The 19,598-nt window shown below is 46.6% G+C and overlaps 1 protein-coding gene across 9 annotated transcripts in view; it reads right to left on the bottom strand.

Annotated features, from left to right (window-relative positions):
* KDM2B (lysine demethylase 2B) overlaps window positions 1-19,598 on the bottom strand; it is a 118,794-nt gene that overhangs the window by 24,377 nt on the left and 74,819 nt on the right. For all 9 annotated transcript variants that reach the window (XM_026114569.2, XM_026114570.2, XM_026114571.2 and 6 more), the window contains one exon: window positions 13,517-13,603. In XM_026114569.2, the coding sequence (XP_025970354.1) occupies window positions 13,517-13,603 (87 nt within the window). The remainder of the gene's footprint in view (window positions 1-13,516; window positions 13,604-19,598) is intronic.

Genomic DNA, 19,598 nt, shown 5'->3' with positions numbered 1-19,598 from the left:
ATTACAGAAATAAGCCGGGAAGGCGAGGGACGAGGCCCCGCTCGGCCCCGGCGCGGCGCGGCCGCCCCGCTGCCCCCGGCGGGCGCGGCCCCGGCCCCGGCCCGGCCCGGCCCGGCCCCGCCGCTGCCGCCGCCGCCACGCCCGGGGCCGCCGCGCCCGCGGGGCCGGGGCCGCTCCCGACCCCACATTGTTCCCGGCCCCGCTGCCGGCGCGGCGCGGCGCTGCCCGGCCCGGCCTCCTCCCTCCCTCCCTCCCTCCTTCCCCTCCCTCCCTCCCTTCCTGCCGCAAACTTCGCCGCCCGCCCCGGACCTGCTCCGGCCCCGGCTCGGGCCCCGGCCCCAGCCCCGGCCCCGGCTCGGGCTCCGGCTCCGACTCGTAGTCCTCCTCGTCGGCGCTCGCAGACATGGCCATGGCTCATGGTGGGCCCAGGCGGAGCCGCGCTGACATGGCTGGAGCGGCGCTGCTGGCGGAGCCCCGCTCCCCGCACACACACACACACATGCGGGCGGAGGAGGAGGAGGAGCGGGAGGAAGGGGGCCGGGCGGGCCCCTGCCGGGCGGCCAGGAAGGGGCTGGCCCTGCCGCCGCCGCCAATCGCCGCCCCGCTGCGCGCAGCCGCCGCGGGCACAGCGCGGCCGGGCACCGCCGGGCGCCCCGCTGCAGCGCGGCCCGGCCCCGCTCCCGGCCCCGGCCCCGCTCCTTCCCCCGCTGCCCCTCAGCCGCCGGGCAGGCGCCTCGGCCGGCCGGGAGCGGGGGGGGCCTGGGGCCGGGGCTGCCCGCGGGGTGCACGGCGCTGCACGGGCTGCGGGGGCGGCTGCAGACAAAGGAGGCGCCCGCAGACACAGACAGACACACAGACACAGACAGACAGACACAGAGACACACCCCACTGCCTCCCCCCCAGGGCCAGGGCCGGGGACCCTCGCGGAGGGAGGCAGGGAGCACGCGGGATGGCGCCCGCCCGGCGCCCCGACCCGCGCTGCGGGGTCACAATGCGATGCTCTCCCTAAAACGTGAAAGGTTACGTTCACCGGGGACCCGCTCCGGCTCCGAAGCCGCCTTCGCCCTCGAGAGGCATCAACAGGACGGGGAGGCCTGACTGAGCCCTGAGCTTCGCATCGCCCGGTGAAGTTTACGGGCCGCTTTCTGGGAAAATCCCGATTCCTCCCACGTCACTAGGATTTCGCCTCTGGCTCCTACGCCTACAATGCAGAATTAAACGGGAGATTAAACATTTGCCTGTGCTGAGCTACCAAGAAGCCATGAAGCAGCAGATCTAATGGACTTTGCATGGGGAGTTTTGACGAGCGTGTTTTCGCTCGGTCCCCGGCCGGAGTCGCCGCACTGCTGGTAAAGCCAATTTAACCATCTCCCCTCCTTATTCTGAATGCCATAAACACCCATTTTTTTGTTTGCACTTCCCTCCTCTCACCAGCTCCAACTCAAATTGTGGCTAAGCAAGGGTATTCGCCCAAATCCTGCTCATCCGCGATGCCAGAACTGAAACACGTTTACTTGCAGCACATTATGTGGATCTTCGAAATACAGAGACGTTCAGCTCGTCCCCTCAGGTTCCTCTCCCCCCGCTGTGTCCGGGCGCAGCCGGGAGCGGATGACAGCGGAGGCACGCGCCGAAGGCCCTGGCTTTCGGAAGCACACGGTAGCCTGAGAGGCCAGCGCTTTCCGGGGGAGAGTGGAGTCACATCGTGACATAGATCAGCCTACTCCTTCCATCCACAACAAGTATTAGTGCTCCTGATACCCACGTTAGCCTAGCCGGGCTGCGGCAGGTCGCCGGCCCCGCGTGTCCCAGCCCGGCCCCGCCGCTCGGCCGCCACCGCCCTGGAGAGCCCGCGCTGCTCTGCTGCCTCCAAAGACACAAACGCCACAACACGGTCCGGTCGCGACGGCCGCGTTGCCGAAGACGCACGTGCAAAGCTGATCTCAGGGTGACTGTCAGATGCTAGGGAAACTTTGCAGAGCTGGCATTAAAAAAAAATGGAGAGGATGTGATATAAGATTGCAAATTGGGAGTTAGCGGGGAAAACATTACAATAAAATTAACTTTTCTGATTATAATTGCTCTTCAAATATCTCATCTTTTACAAGAGCAGATAACCATTAAAAGAAATATTTAATACACAGAGAGAGCTATTAAGAGAGCATTTTTCCAGCTCAAATCTCTCAGCTTGTCAACACTAGAGAACACGACTCTAAACTACGCCAAACAGGGAACGGTCCTTGTAGGAACGGTGCTAGTGTAAATCTGACTATCCTGGTACAGTTCATACCAGCTTAGAAAGCAAAATAAGCAATACTGACCCTAATCGTACTTGTATTGGCATAACTGTGCCCACGCTTGAGCTTTTCGTGGTGTACTCGGTAATAAACACCATCCTTAATTAAACTGCCGAACAGGTCGTGGTGAAAACGGGACAAAAGCAGACAATACCTTTGGCTCCAGACTGTCGCTTTGATCGCGCCTCACCTCAAGTCACATGCAAGTCTCATCGATATCATAATCTTCTCCACAGAAACCAATTACATTGTCACAAACTGAGACAATAAACTCAAGCAAGGAATAAACAGCAGGAGTGGATGAGTGCCAGAGAACCAGATTTTATTCTCATGCAAATATCCTGAAGTAGTAAAACCAAGATGGGGGGAAGACGACTGCAACCCCGGCACGATACACACTTGGCTCCTGAGCATCTGTAGTGCCGACTGATTTCAGCTGCCAACACCAGCGCTCAGTGCTAAACGAAATCAATGTTTTCACGTGAGATGCTGGAGTTTCTTTGCTGAATGATTTTCAATTTGAGGTGAAATTAAGTTTTTAATATGGTGCAAATACACCTTTGATTTAACCCTCCCTTGAAACTTGTGCATCTTTATAGAAGACTATATTTAGCTGATACTAGGGAAAAACATTCACATGGAGACAGTTGGGAAAAACAACCCCAGACTGGTTTACATAGAAGTCCTTGAAAAAAGGTCTTGTGATCTGAGCTTCTGCCGCTTTCTAGATGGTGACACCTATCTTTTCGAAAAGGAAACCAGCTGAGGTGCTTATGAATGATTCTTGTCCTGTACGAGAAGGCGACAGTTACCCAGCAGCTTTCTAAGGATCGGTGTTTTGATGTAAGTGTCTATTCATATGAAATACGATCCTAAGTCTTGGGGCCCAGGCAAATTTCACGACACCTTTCTCAAGGGCTCAAGCCAATATTTCCGTCATGCTCTAAACGCGGCAGTGACGTTCTGGCAGTCTAACATGTCTTCAAATATCCATCTAATATCATGATCTTACTTCTTCCTACTATTTATTTTATCTGAACTATGACAAAAGAGCAATCACCAGATGCACTGAGTATCCCTCATAATCTAATAAAGTCTAATTGATTAATTGCAGACCAAATAAAGTAACTCAAGATGAAGCAATACATTGATCACTCCCTCCATGTCATGCCTAGTGCTCATCTCCTAACCAATACCCAACACACGAAAGGCAAGGAAGGCAACAGTTATATTACTGCAGCTCTTGAAGGCCAACAAACTTGGACTACTACAGTACAGCAGAGGAACAGCACCCAAAAGGTCAAGAGCCCAGACAGGACATGCTGGTGACAACTCACTTGATCGCTCTCATAAGTCCTAAAATAAAATCCCGCCTTCTTAAAAATGTAATAAATAAGACCGCAGAGAGAGTACTGAAACATCCAGTTCATCTACCACCCAAGACATGAGCATTTTGGGAACCTGCTGATAAATAAATCATGTCTGCCATCTTCACAGCATCAGAGTTGTGGAAACTGAGAGGGACCAACGTACTCAACAATTTGTTAGATCCAGATCTCTGAAATTACTCTCTACATGAGGAGTCATGGGATGATGGGGACTATGCACTGGAAAATGAGGGAAATCCTGCCATTCTTCCTTCTTCCACAAATCCTTATCCCAGTGAGTATTTCCACAGCACAGTTTGCCTCCAAGAGCCACGTTCTGCCAGTAAAAGCAACAGCTAGTGAAGTGGGCTCCTAACAAGATAAGAAATGACTGCCACGCTGTGGAGGAAGCTGCAAATAGATGCGGCTGCTAGCTAAAGAGTGGATTAACCAGAATGTGTAACCTGCTTTCTTTTAAGTGGCTCTGTGTGCTGACACACAGCACCGAAGGCTCTTGGTGAGACAACCAGTCGTGTCCAGCATCTGAGCAATGGATTCAAAGTCTAGAGACCAGACGCAAACAGTGAGAAGCAACCAAATGGTGCACTGAAATGTAAGCAAAAGAAGAGATTGTGAGCTATATTTTTCCTCATGAGTGCTCAGCTGTCGCCTACAGACCGGATCTGGATTTGTAGGAAAACATCCAGGACCAAGACAAACGAAACACACTAGAAAAAGTCTCAAAGCTGCTTAGCTTTTATCGGACCTTCTCCATTTCCTTTGTCAGCTTGCTAATTTTCAAAGAAGAAAGTGCTTCTGTGCCTCTTGTATCTGGTCTACTAGTGCCTGCAGGAAAGTCATAAAGTTGAAACAAGAGCTCATTTATATTCTCAGCAGAGTTTAATTTCAATGTGCTGTGGAACTAAAAGGAAGCCATCTTCTCGGGGACAGAACATACAATTCCATTTTGTTCTGAAAAGTGTATGCAGGATTGATGTCCATAATTACGCTGCATGTACTGTGGAATGACAAACGCCTTCCACATTGCTCTGCCAACGTGCTTCAATCCAGAAAGTGAACTAATGCTCAGATACGTAACTCAAAGCTTCAGTGTTTTTAATGTGCGTGTGTGTGGGGAGAGAAGGATGATGAGACACCACAAGGATGTTTAAATACTTAGCCAAATTCAAACCTTAGCTTGTTTTGTTTTGTTGGCCAACTCAGCAATGAGTGTAGTGCAGTTCCTGGCGGTAACATCTAAGACCCCATCAACTCACTTCACATACACAAAGAAAAAGGTCTTAAGACTAAGATAGTTTTCATCAGCATGTCTACTGCCATGAAATAAGGAGAAAGCAGCTCTCTTGCAAAATGGCAGTCAAGGCCTTAGTTGGGATAAATTCATGTTACTGAATATTCTTGCACATACATATGGCGGATGAATGACAGTGGGGAAGAATACATAAATCTTCTAGTATGATACTTGGAGGACATCAGTTTGAAGATAGAGAGGTCTTCATTTTTTCCAATCCATTCAGATTTCTACTCAGATTCAAAATGGCTCTAATTTACCTGTTTGATGTATAATCATATGAAGACATCGGTCAAATTTCAAAGCAAGTGGCTGAGAGTTGATAAGAAGGGAAAATATTAAGTCAAAGATGGAAGATTAAGAAGGTGCTCATTCAAGTCCTTGCTATTTATAATTACTCCCTGAAGGGACACAATATTTCAAGTACAGCCTCTTGAGGTGAGAAATAATCTGTCAAGTCACCAGGCAAAGCTTTAAGAAGAATATCGAGGGGATGTACAGTGAAGCTCTTCAGAAACATTATGTATGATACACACACACCAAACCCTGAAACTTCTCCGGCCTGCTCGGAGTTACCACACACGTGAATTTGTCTTGAGCACTAATGTTCCTACGAGACGGAAGCGGTGCTCGGAAAAACGAACGAGTGGGCAAGGAGCTGCCTTCCTCACCGGCATTGCCGCAGGGAAGCGGACCCGCAACACGCTCCCCGTGGCCCCGCAGCTCTCCCTCCTTTGCACCGAACCTACACAAGTCTTCAGTTCTGCCGGTGCGTCAGGTTTTCTCCTGCTCCCCAGTACACGCAGTTAGCAGGGAAAGTGCTTGGTTTCGTACAGGCACAGCTACCGTGGGAAGTCCCCTAAAAACTCCCCCAAACCTTGCCTATGCGGTTTGGTTTCTCCATGGACTTGTCAGGGGCCAGAAGGCGGGTGCCTTTCTGAGCAAAGCGAGTGCTCTCCTGCCACACGGCAACTATGAGTCCTACAGCGTGAAAGCACACAAGTTACCCCCAAATTATTTAAATCACTGATTCCAATCACAAGTGAAATCAGTAAAGAGAAAAACAAATTTAAGTTGATTTTAATTTTCTTTTGTGCTTAGTTATTTTCTCGAAGAATAACCCTTAGTAACTGATAACTACTAAGAAATGCCTGATTTGTAATCAATTATGAACTTTACGGTCAGTACTTCTTTTTAATCAACAGAAAGGATTCACGATACTCATATTTGTGTATGCAAATGTTCTTGCAGACTATCAGCCTTTAAAGTCGTCGCTGACACCAAGCAGAGTTCAGGCAGCGCTGTGTGCGCTCGCTTCAAACACCTTTAAACTGGTGTTTGGCAAGGACAAAATGTGACAGCTTAAATCTCCTTTTCACTCCTGTGGCACTTGGAGTGACTGATGTAAAATTTGATTTGAATCACAACTAGGAAAATACATTGCACAAGAAATTATACAGAAGTCTTCTGGTGTATTTCTGACCTTTTTTTCTCTTCCCAGCTCTTTTTCTACACTAGAACTACTCAATTTTTAGTGTAATCCTAAAACGCTTTTTTAATTGACAATATTTGTTTTCTCATATTTTCATATTCTCACAAGGGAAGTACAAGGCAAGTGCCCTGAACGGCTCTCCAAGGGCTGGTCCGTCTCCGGGAATTTGGCACAGGTTCTGCACTGCTCCCACCAGGAATGCGGCTTTCCTGGTGGGAGCCGCAGGGCAGGCTCCCCAACCTGCTGCTGGTTTGATGTCGTGCCATTTCTGCGTGCTCAGATCTGCTTCAGACACCAGTCTGGCTAACACACTAATTGCTGTAACTAGTCCCTCAACGCTCTTGCTACTAAGGGTGGAGCTGGCCGAGCGATAGCTGTGGCAGGAATTCTTAGTAAGCAAGCAAGCAAAAACTGCAAGTATTTACTAAAAAGCTTTCAAGAAGCTCTCTGTCCACCTAGCACCTCTTCCTCTGAATTTGGAGAGAAATGGATACAAAGCAATGCTGAACACTTCTGAAAAGTCACAGTGGTGTTAAACACACCTGAGTTTTTTTTGAACTGAAGCTTATCTGACTTCTTGAATTTACGCTATTTTTATTTTCTGCATTCAAATTTGCCATGTCCATTAATTCTTTGTCCCTTTACCTACTATTTTTTAAATTTGATCCAATGGACAGTGTTGCATATACGTTCATAAAATTAGAGCCATACATAAAGGAGCACTGTTATTAAAAACTGGTAGATCTTCTTCCCTTCCAGCATTTTTAACTATCAAGAAGGAGGAAAAAGTGTCCTTGCTGGAAAATGGCAGCAGACACATGAATGTGCCCAAGGACTTCTCTGTGGACTCCGGATTTGGAGGGAGTGACTAATATCACTGCCTTTTATTATTTAAAATAGAAATGATTTCTAAAGAATCCAACACCCTTTTCATCACAGATACATACAGTTTATTTTTTGCATGCTATTTAGTTCAGACTACGAACAATGGTCAGAAATCTTACTTCCAGCTGGAATTTGTTTATGGCATGTTTATGCTCCCTTGTTCTCATGCCAGCATTGTCCATTAGCTTAAGTATCTCTTCTCCTTTCCTGGTGTTTATGCTCCCTGAAGTACTTACGGAGATGACAACAGGCATCTCCCCCCTCAACTTTGCTGTGCCAGTCTGAACAAGAAATTGCATCTTGAATACTGCATGTGTTTCTGGAGTCCCATATCCACCCTCATCTCAAAACTACCTATAGTCAAACCAGAATAGCAGTTCTTCAGCCTGGGGGTGGGGGGAAAAGAGATGACTGAGTAGCAGTAACTAGGACACAAAAAAAAGTCATAGGCAGCATGGAGAAGGTGCGCAGGAGACCTCCTTCAAATCTCCAAAAATGTGTGATCACCGTATGTCTGCTCTCACAGCTCTTCTCACAGCTGTGCCTGGCCACCATCAGAAACAGGACACCGCACTACAAGGACCATCTGGTCGATGGAGCATGACTAGCTCAACAGTTCTTCAACCGTATTAACCAGCCTTTTGTTATACATCTTGCAGATTAATTCATTTTTCTCCCCAGAAACATGGATAGTTAGGATTTTGCAAGACATTTCTAGTAAAAATAATGGGGGGAAAAATAAATTGATTGAAGACGGAGCTTGCTATTGAATGGTGTTGGGATGCCATGGTTGCCCATGATACCAGGAAAATGGAGTCATTAACCCAGAAGGTCCCTTTCAACCCTGTCTCCAAAAAATTCCTCCAAAAAATAAAAAGCACCCCCAACCTAGGATATGTCTGCCTTTTGCTTATGGTCACTTTTTCTTCCTGGTTCTCAGGCACTGATACATAGCTATGAACATTATTTGCATTGCCAACCCTGCAAGGAAGGTCGCTTTTAAACAAAACTATCTTCCAATTAAAAATTCAGCTTGTGGCCTCTGCTAATTAATAGTACTCCTTTAAATAAGGATATTATCATTTCCTTATGATACTTTTCAGATACCTTCTCTTAAAATCAACAGGTAAAAATTACATGAAAAAAGTGTATGAGCAGAGGGCCACAAAACCAGCCACATATTCCAGTATTGTTAGCCAGACACTGAAAATTACAGCTTTGTATCTTGTTCGTAGTTAAACTCGTATATATTTGGACACCTGCTACCATTACAAATGCAATGACTTTAGGTTTATACCAGGTAAGAGGGATGAGACTATAGCTCACAGTCTGCATTTCTAACTCTTCACAGAACAAGAGAGTCCAAACACATTATAGTTCTTTAGAGCTACTCTTCATGGATGACTAAAGATTTTTATCGCAGTAAAAACAGAAGATATTGCCTCAGAGTGTAATTATGTGCTACTATAGTTGACTGTTGTCTTCCAGAAATAGGAAATGGTTTGAAAAATGCATGTTTTCCGCTTGGGCACTGAGTTCTTTAACAAAACATTACCCCAAAATCCCTTTGCAGATAAAGCGGGACGTCTGACATTGCAGGGCCGAACAAACCCTGCGAGCGGGCTTCGAGACGGGCTTCGGCGGTAGCCAGCTTTCCGCCCAGTGATCAGAGATCTGTGTCACCACACTGGAAACCTAGACTTGGGCCAGGCTCTGCTCTCTTTTCACACCAAGCAGATCATGTCCCAGGGATGGGGAAGCAGTTAGTTTCTTACGATGATTTCCCACTTGCCTTTGGCCAGTTAAGGGACTCCACTCAGAGGCAGAGGGTGCTAAGCAACGCGCAGGACGAAGCGAAGCCGAGGGCAAGCTATGATTCAGGCCGGAACCTGCACCAACGTTAAGGGGGCAGGTTCAACATCACGACTGAGTAGGTTGTCAAGAACGAAGACAGTCTGACTTATAAGAGAGATGATTTGTAGCCAACCCAAGGGCCACAGGCCTACAGTTGAGCTAAGCACCTCGCTTCCCGCAGCAGACACCACCCCAGCGTTTATCTCCCACAAGCTGAATCTCAGGGCAGCGAAGGCCGAGGTGCTCTTCCTTTCTGACGGCAGACCATTTTTCTACCATTAGAAAAGACAACAGATACGCTGGCACCAAAGGAGGACAGCTTACTGCTGCACATTTCCCCAGAAGAGGAATGAGTACAGAAGCGTGCAAAGCCACGGCTGCACCCACGCCAGGCAGCCAGCTACGGACAACGCGCTGGCTAGGCCGACGGTACCTGAACTGTCAGTCAGACACCAGGACAAGCACGTTGCAAACATCTACTTGGACCCACAACCTTGATTCCTTGATGACGACTCAATTAGGATTGTTGTACGTATCCTAGCATCTCCGGCAAAGTTGAATATTTTGTCATAATATCATAATCATTAAATCATTATCAGACAGAGACTTCTTTTGAACATGGACTGTTTTACTCCACAGCTGAGAGAAGAAAAGCAGGTTCTCGTTTCTCCTGAAGGAGCATTTGCAAAAAAGGATGCCTCCTGGAGTGCGATTATTGGGTTAGGTAATTATCGATAAATGAGAAAAAGTACAAAAGACTCAAAAAAGCCACATGAAGATGAGTAAATCTGATCTGGAAGAGGTGCCTATGAATCACATGACATTTCCCTATTACCATAAAATAATAATGGTTCATATGTCTTTCTTTGAAACTTTCTGCTAAAGGTCTCACAGATCTTCTTCTGTGAGATATATAAACATTAATTCTACCTCCCAGCCTCCCAGGGCGGGAAGCATCCTCATCATCCTCTAACGGGGGAAAGCTCAGGGAGAGGAAGGGCACCGTTTGCCTCCTGCGACAGCGTTGGGAACCGGATGCAGACCCTTGCCTTCCAGTTTGGGCATTAACCAGGAAATCATCAAATGTCACCTATTTAACCCACTTATTTTATCTCCTCACGAGAACATTTTTGATCCTTCTGTTTCTTTTCAAAGTGAGTACATTTTGAGAAAGAGAGGTGTAATAAAACTGACAGCCCCAAATGCCTTTAGAAAAGGTAGCCGCGAGCAATGCAGCACAGCGGGGCCACAGCATACGGATGGGACTCCCACACACTTAGAGTCTCTTGCCCATTTATTACCTTATCCATGATGAACTGGGATTTAGGTAAGTGTACCTGTTCCTTCCTAAATCCCAGAATTTCACATTCTTCAAACAACTGTTCTGCAGCACCGAACCGTGCACGCTGCTGGCACCTCACACTACCAATGCATAAAAGAAACTGTAACTCAATTTTAAACGCGAGTATTATTTGCTGCTTCTGAAGTCATTCAGATTATTAAAGGCATATCCTTTCAAAAGCAAGTCACTATAACTAAGCAAGCCCTTCCACAGCTTGGGTTATTCACAGAGTTTGTCAATCCCCGTCCCGGTCCCTGTCCCAGGGATCTTTTACCTTAGTCCGAGTTCTTTCCCTCTGCTCTCTCTTTTCAGTACTTGCCTCTCTTCTCATCCTGCTTTCTCTCCATTTCTCATCCCTTCCCCTCCTTTCTTTCGAGTCATTTCCATTTCCTTTGAAATGTTTTGGCATTTAGTGCTGGCTTTATTCTTCCTCCTCCATCTGCTGCTCCTGTCTTTCTAAATCTCTTCTGGAGCCTTCTCTTGAGAGAAAGCGAGAGCCACGTTTTCAGCTTACTGCCTTTTCCTCCCGAATTTCAGTTCGCTTCCCTTCTTTAAGGGCTTGGAATCGGACAACCCTCCTCTCCCTGGAAACCTGTATACCAGCTATAACGTCGTCTTACCAGTCCCGCAGTAGCTGGTACCATGCTGTATCACACCTGCCACTCCCTTTAAACACTGGTATCTCGGGAAAGGCATAGTTAAATGTTTGGCATTTCTCATATATCCTAGAAAGCAAAATTCCTGGGAGGGCCGAGTGTCCTGCTCAACGGCCGTGGAATCCTCTGGCCACGGGCACTCGCTCCTCCACTCACCAACCAATTCCAAAGGCAGCTTCCCCTTCCCTGAGGTTTTCTTCTGTTTGAAATCTACTTCGTTATCAGGACTTAAAGGGAACAAAGGAGAAATAACCAAGCTCAACCGCTTACAGCTTTGTCTTTACACAGACTTCCCCTACATTGTCTGTCCCACATACTACAATTTGGGGCGCAGAGACACAACACTAAGACACGTCTCCCCAGCCTGCTCGCTCTTTGGCCTCTGCACCGGGCGAGTCGTAGCTGTGATACCCGACGGGGTGTGAACATCTCCCCATGAGAAGGGAGCCAAGAAACAGCCAGCGCCTTTTGGGAAACACGCGGCCGTGTCTGCGTGTGTACATTTCAACTAAAACATAGCGTGTCCTACAAGTTAATCACAGATTAAGGAAAATAGCTGTAAAGAGACTGGTGAAAGTATTTCTTCTGTTACAAATTATTTGCAGACTTCAGTGTAAAGTCTGACTCTGTGAGTTTTCCTCCTATTTGTTACTAGCTGATGTGTATTTTTGTTTGTTATTCTACCTTAGCACAGGGAATGATGCCTTTTAGAAGGTTTTGCTTTCAGAAAGGCTAAGGGAAATAAGCACAAGAAACTAGGAAAAAAAAAAAACCCAAAAACAAACCTTGCAGCTAGCAAGATGAATTTTGCAAAGAGGGATAAGATTAAAACCACAAAAAATATAAATTTTACATTACAGTGATGATGCCAATGCACAGAAATAACATATAAAAATGAGGCATTTATCAAGGATTCCAGAATAAAGTGAACAAGAACATTAGCACACACTAAAGGTTATAAAAGCTTCAAAATACCAGTTCCTTCCTTCTACCACAAGCCTCAGGCTCAAAAATAGAGCACAGAAAATTCAGCTGTTTTTCAGTTTTGTTGTCTAATTTTCACACACCAGTTTTCCTCTGGTCACAGGGGGTTTCCTTTACTCCATGTCTAGCGCACACTTGACTGGTAAGTGAACAGCAGCTATCAAAGCAGTGGAGTGGAGCATCTGACACCTATCCAGGTGTCAAGCTTTTACTCTATTGTTTTTAAACAAATAAATGTTTTAAACACAATGCATATTCCTATGGATTTCTTACCATCAAAAGAAGAAATATGTATTTAACAAGATAAAACCTATTTGAAATGCAATCAGCTAAAGGCCAAAAAGAAACCAAGAAGCATTCTGCCCCGCTCTTCCCTGACAGTTCCTCAAGTTTACGGTCTCTTATTTCCCATTTGAAAATAGCATATTCTTATGGCTACAAGTGATGATATGCAAAGCCACAGCAAGTGCACAAGCAAATTAAGCGAAAATAGGGGAAATAATTCACTCAGTTAATGATTTGAAAGTTATTTACAAAGAGGAACAGATTTTCAGATAGAAGCCTGATTTATGTCAACTGACCCTTCCAGCATTTTTAGAGAAATTACGTGTTATAAAACTAATTCAGTGAAGAATAGCAGTAAAAATAGAAGCGATGAGACATCTTCTAAATAAGCAGAGCTGCTTTTACAGCATGCTGAATAGCTGGGGTTTGGTAAATATACCACTGTTACAAATAACTTACAGCCCTTTGACATTATTCTTTAGTTAATTATTTCAAATTCTTCACAAGCATTAATGAAGCAAGCCTCACGGTACTCCTACAAAGCAGAGAGAATTACTCCCATATATAGGTAGCAAAATGAAGATACAGGGACAGAAATCAACCCTCCCAAGTTACAGTGACACACTTGGACGGAGAATACAGGTCTCGCAGTGTAAAAGGGAAAACCTCCTCTCATCCAGATGAGAGTATTTATTACGTGACCAGTTTGCAGAATTTACACAACGTTTACATTTAAACAACACGTTAAATCAACGTTTTCAAATTTAACCACGGACTAGTAAACGACCAACACATTTCAAAGTTTCATACAGGTAAATAAGGCCCAAACAAATTGTTTTTTAAATGGCAACTCTAACAGTTTATCCCTACTGAGGCACTCTTATGTTCTGCTTCAACGCCTAATTACAAACCCATTAAAAATAACAAGTCATGTTAAAAACGCTAGCAGCTGCTGAAGTATCGTCTAAAACATTTTGTCAGATTATAGCCAAATAAACATCAAGACTTAGCACAACAGTGATTAGTAATTGTGTCTTATTACCTTTGTGGTCTTCTTGGGCCAGCTGACCACGGGGACACCCGAAATGGCAAGATTTTGGTCATCGTCAGCATGTTCCTTCAGAATGTTCTGTTGCAAATGAAAACAGTTTTATTAACCAGAGATACTTATTTCTTAACTTAAGAACGCAGAGATCTGTAGAATAGCATGCTCTGCCCCAATCAAAGATACAGGGCGGCATGATTTCAGCTATATTAAGTGACCTTTGCTTCCAGCCTCCCAGTTCACACTGACACTCTTGTGCCTGTCACTGACATCCAAACAGTGAAGGTTCTTGCAAAGCTGGCAGCACACCCAAACACGAATGACACCAGATATTACAGACTTCCTTAAACTGCTGCATCCAAAAGACTGGTGTTTTTCTGCTGGTGCCAGCCAGCACCACTATTACCTCTGCCTTTAAACTCTAGGTCACTAAAACCCGAAGACCACCACCGCCACACGACCACCAGCCTTTCTCCTAATCAAGTCTCCAAAAGACTCTAGAAGCACGGAGCTCTGCCACCGTTATTTCTACCATCACAGGGCACCCACCGTGCAGCACAGAGCAACCCTCACAGGCCTGGCCACAGCTGGGTGCGTCCGGACACGCAACCGCGCACCTGAACCTTTCACCGTCACGCAGGCGGCAACTCCTGAACACCGTCATCTCCGCCGGCCGGCCTTCCAGCTGCCATCGCACCCCCTTCACGTGAGGTGAGGCCTTCAGGTTCCTGAGCATTCCCTAGGAAAGGATCCGACTCTGCCTCGTATAGTATTAAGGAAAAAGATTGGCTTTTTTTCTACCCCTGCCAAATCTTTTTGCTTTGAAGCACTGTCCTAGAAATCTCACGAGTGGGTTGCACTGGCTTGTGCAGCTTCCACCACCATGGATCACTGCCGTTACGGGGTAACTCGACACGGCGGGGGGAAGAACGGCTTTGAAGCGTACGGTGGTGCAGCTGGGAATATGCCATACTTGTTTTCCCTGACTCTCTACGTACTTACGAACCCAGCTACAAAGTTCTTCATTTGGGGGTCAGGTAGCTAAAAAAAGAAAACAAAACCAAACAAAAAAAAAAAGGTCAAAAGCCTGAGGAAGGATGCTGCCGAGCTGCTGAAAACCAAAGCCCAAATGAACTCTAACAGGTAAAGGTAAAAAAAAAAATGCTCCAATATAACAAACAAGAACTACAGCTTGGAAATTACCTCGCGACAGAACTCGGGAGATAACCCCACACAATGAAAGCCAACAGCGTTGCTCCCAGTTACACTGACGTCTTGAAAAAAGCTTAATTAGACAACAAAAGGCGCTAGATACTCTCAGTCCCCAGTGTAGAGCTGTAATAATTAGAAATTTCCCACGCTGTACAAATAGAGTTTAAAATACGGTAAGTGTTTTAATAGGAAACGCACTTGGAATTATGCAAAGAAATTCATTTGTGATCATCCAACTAAACCGGGGGATGTGATGGCATGTCGCAGCCCCAGCAGCCTGAGCGGACGGGCCAGCGGCCCCGGGGCTCGGTGCAGCCCACACGCGGGCAGCCCTGGCGCTGGCTTTCCCACGCTGGGGCTCTGTACCCTGTTGGATTCAGCTAAATTCCCCAGTTTGTCCTTAAATTAGAGATGTTTTACTAACAGAGGCTACAGCACTGGCCCAGTGCTCATTCTGCAGGTATGATCATACCAGTAAGGCTATTCTTGATACTGGTTAACCTAAAAGCAGCCCCAATGACCAAAACGCAAAGTACGAGTAAAGGCAATGTTGGCAGCGCAACTGCGTCCGTGCTCAGGAGCTTCCCCGGGAGCAGCCTGGCTGGGTGGGAGCAAAGCGCAGCTTGTCCCAGTCTGGCTCGGACGTGCAGCGGAAACCTGCGGCACATCCCTAGCTGAATCCTCCTCGAGCAAAAGAGCCAAAAGCTTGCACATTTGTGGCTCTTCATTGATGTGAGCACCTCTTTTTTCATGTCCTTTTTATATTTAGGCAGTCATTACTGCATTAACTAAACTGTGACCACACACTGAAGCTGGTTTTCAACCCTAAAAATGTAGATATCTTTTGTGGTTTTAAAGGAAAGCCCAAGTTCTCCAGAACAAGAAGGCAGCTTGAGAGCCATATAAATAAATGACAAATTAAGCTCTCTTTGCTTTGCTACTCTTGAATTTGAAAGGTTGTAAGGCAGAAAACCTTAACATTTCCACTAAATACTGTCAGAGACTCAGAGTTCAATAGAAAGCAGAGTATATTGCAGGAATTTGGCAGGGTACCGAGAGTTTCTTGTTATAGTATGTATCACATAAAAATATTATCCAAGAATCAACTTAAAGCTATGGCAGTTTGTCATCTCAGCCAGCTGAAAACAATGGATGTCTCAGCAGCAGAACCACAACCAAACCACAGTTGCATTGACTGTAGCATCAAATGTCAGTACCCAACTGGCTGGAGGAGGCAGACGTTTGTTCACCTGCTTAAAAATAAATAAATAAATAAAATAATTTTTTAAAAAAAGGATAAAGAAAAGCCATGTGGCTCCAGTTCGACAAAAACCCATGATGTTCACCCAGCACAAGGCTGCCTGATTCATTACACTCCATGGCTGGGGTGACAACAGCAGGTATGAAGGAAAGAGGCTGATTAAGTACGCGAGAATTCAGCTTAGCCATTAATTTCACAAGCACAGCAAGGAATGACTCCCCTGAAATGCATTCAGCAGAGTGAGTTTTCTTCCATCACCAGAATGAGGAGGGGGGTAAGATTCTTGGCAAGGAAAAGGAAGAACATATTTCAGTAGATATCATCTGTCTTGCACAAGAATCTGCTGCTGCTGCCAAGGAGTTACAGATATTTGACAAATTCTGTGCTTCCAGCCGAGTTTCCTCTGCCCCGACGGACCTCCTCGGCCCCTCTGAAGGGCAGCTTTCTGACTCCGAAGCGGGCAAGGTCTGCGGCATTGCGACGAGACACACGACAGTGATCTTGCAATCATCTTCCCCAGCAGCAGCGAAGGAATTACCATCCCGCTGGTAACACAACAGAAATGTTGGAAAAACTACATCAGCGGCTGCATACAGACAAGGATCATTGGCAGAGTCCTCTGATACGGGCTGCAAACTGCACCGGGTGGTAAGATTACATCCTCTCTCCTCCATGCATAAATCCACCCCGAGCGCATCTTTACTAGACTGCCATAGCATTTGGCAGCTAAATATGAAGTGGAGAAGCCACACGATGAAACTTTTCCAGTCCCCAGGACCACCATTTAAGAACAGTTATTCCTCAGTGATTTTTCTTTCTCTACCTTATCTGTTCACTAAAAAGAAAGCAGGGGCTTTCTCCAGATCTAACAGTTCAGATGCTGCTTCATTTTTAAATTGAGAGCCTGGGAGCCGGAGTTGTCGCACTGTTTCACATCTCAATTTCAGGCCATGTATATATGGAAAACAAGGTATTACCGCAGGCTGCAAGTGCCTCCAGCAGTAACACCAGCAGCACGGATGTGGCGGCAAGGGCTGTGGTGCATCCTGGTTGTTCGCCCTGCCAACAACCGCGCTGCCAAGCCTTCGGTCCTTCTGTAACTCGTGTCAGCCAAGCACGCTCGGGGAGGCTATGCTTATCTGTGCGACAATTTCCCCTCACATTTGCCGCACGTACATGCTCAGACGGAGCCCAGCCGCAGACATTTGGATACATACAGAACTGCAGCTTCGCTGCTGATTGTTCAGATGCCATCTGCTAGGGAACGAACGTCGCTATCAGTGATAGCTGCTTGGAGGCCTCCGAGAAGCTCCTCTGGTGGCAAACACAGGTCCCACGGGACCGAATTCCCATGCAGCAGAGCTGCAGCCAACAGGAGTTTAATTCCTCGCTGGAGCTGAGGGAAGAGCTGCCCCCTCCCCAAGCGAGGCGGTGGCATGCTCTGCAAATAGGCTTCCCTTGCATTGCTGCACTCCATCGATCACGGTGATAAATGGCATCTCAATCTGCAGCGGCGTTTACCTGGCGCTCCTCGATTGCTGTGTCCCCACTAGATAGCGGCGGTTAGTCAGGAGCTTAGGTGATGTGTGAGGAATTTACACAGGCTTAGTTTAGCTTTCAGTCTCCCTTCTCATAAGGAAAAATAAATTACTTGACTTCAAAGAGTCTCCTCACCTACTTGACATCAAATAGGCTGTAAGCAGCTGTAGTTGTATTTGCCGCGGAGAGCAGTAATCCACTCACCCAGCCTTCACTGAGTCGTTGCTCCAGCCAGGAAAGCAGGAATTCTTTGCAAGTTACCCTGCTCCGTTCTGCGAAACTTCCCGTCACTGAATAAAATGGTTTCCTCTCCCCAATTTAACTACCCATATCCTGTTTTCTGAAGCACACTGAAGCACAAGAAAAAGATGTAAATGTCATACGGAATAGTTCCTGAGTGTGTTTCATTAAGAAATAAAACTGCCATAATAAACATGGTTTTATTTTCTTCAGAAAGAAACTTGTTAAAGACTTTGAGTGGAGCAAAAGCTTTTAGACATTCTGTCGGAGAGACTTCTTGCTACGTGTTTGTCAAAAATAACTCTCAAAAGGGAGCCCTGAAAGGGTACTTTCGAGGCTGTATTATTAATACATCAGACACAAAAAATTCAGGTTGCCCAAGAAACAAACCTTGCGTGAGTGTGCTGCGACTGTATTCAGCTACACGGTCTGTACTGTTTTTCCCACCGGATCGCTGCCTCCACGCAGGCACACAGATGGCTGGTGCGCTGGACTGTCAGCAGAGCAAGGTAAAGACGCAGGGCTTCTGCTTACTCTACTGCTAACGCTGTCAGCAAAATCCCCACGTTACTTGCTGTACGAGTTGGAAACGCGCTAGCAAATTAAGAGGCTATATGATTTCATGGTCAGGGAGATGAATACTATTCTGGAAAACTGGACTGTTTTCCTCCCTGCACCCTGATGTCTCTATGTGACATAGGGCAAATCTTTTAAATCAAGTTTCCAGAGGCAGTCGTGTACTGCATGCTCCTGGCCTTCCTCGCGTCTGACTCGGGAACTGGATGCTAAAGATCAGAACGCCTCTGCTGCAGAAAGGCAAAGCAATTACAGCTTCAACACCATCAGAATTATCTTTTGCATATACCATTCTTAAGTAATGCTAACTATTCCGAAAATCATGTCAGAGGCATCTGAAACTAGTATCCTGAAATTAATGGCCACTTTTATCTTAATCTCTTTGTACCTTAGCTCCCTACCTGTGAATCAGAGATAACAACTGCTCATCAATTACTGCTTGCGAAGCACATGACTGCTGTAATGATGAGTATCGCTGGGAATCCCAGGGAACATCCGTATCACCACGTTCAGACGCGGGTCTGAACGGCACGAGGTATCTCACATACACTGAACAGCAAGGACAGAGCAAAAATCCTGAGTAGCTGCATCCCGTGCACGCACCAAGCGAAACAGGAATCCTGTTAGGAGCATTACATTAGATACAAGCTCACGGGGCTGAGCTCAGTCACTTGGCACTTGACACACTTGTTTGTTTTTTTTAAAGCCACCAAACTGAATAAAACAAAATTTAGGTCTTGCTATCACATGGATTACAACAAGACAGGACCCTTCCTCCCGCTGCACTGTTCTCTGCCACGGGAGCTAATGCAGCGACAGCAAGGGGACGCCAGACGGGGACGAGATGCACCTCGTCACCCCTATGGCAGAGGGACGCTCGGCGCGGGACCCAGGGCTGCACGCCGCATTGGCAAGGGAGCGTGCTCACGCAGTCGCAGATCCGAGCACGACTCCCCCTCAAAGCCCAGCTCCTCCAGAGCGCCTAGCAAGCAGGTAACAACAGACGTAGACCGTGCGACTGCACGGAAAGTTGTGGAGGAAGCAGACTGTGGGGTTTAATTATTTACTATGCTGTATTGACTTTCATTCTCTGAAAACTGAGGGCTGCCTTATACGTGAGCCAATACAGTAAAAGAGATGGATAAGAAAGAGCAGTTCTTTAGCAGTTCTCCAGACATTGTTCAAGAAAATGTTTGTAAGAAAGAGCAGTTCTTTAGCAGTTCTCCAGACATTGTTCAAGAAAATGTTTGT

This window comes from Dromaius novaehollandiae, chromosome 17, assembly GCF_036370855.1.
Source record: "Dromaius novaehollandiae isolate bDroNov1 chromosome 17, bDroNov1.hap1, whole genome shotgun sequence".
In the NCBI taxonomy this organism is placed as follows: domain Eukaryota; kingdom Metazoa; phylum Chordata; class Aves; order Casuariiformes; family Dromaiidae; genus Dromaius; species Dromaius novaehollandiae.
Note: the sequence above shows the minus strand (reverse complement) of the source record. Positions and strands in the feature narration are given on the sequence as shown.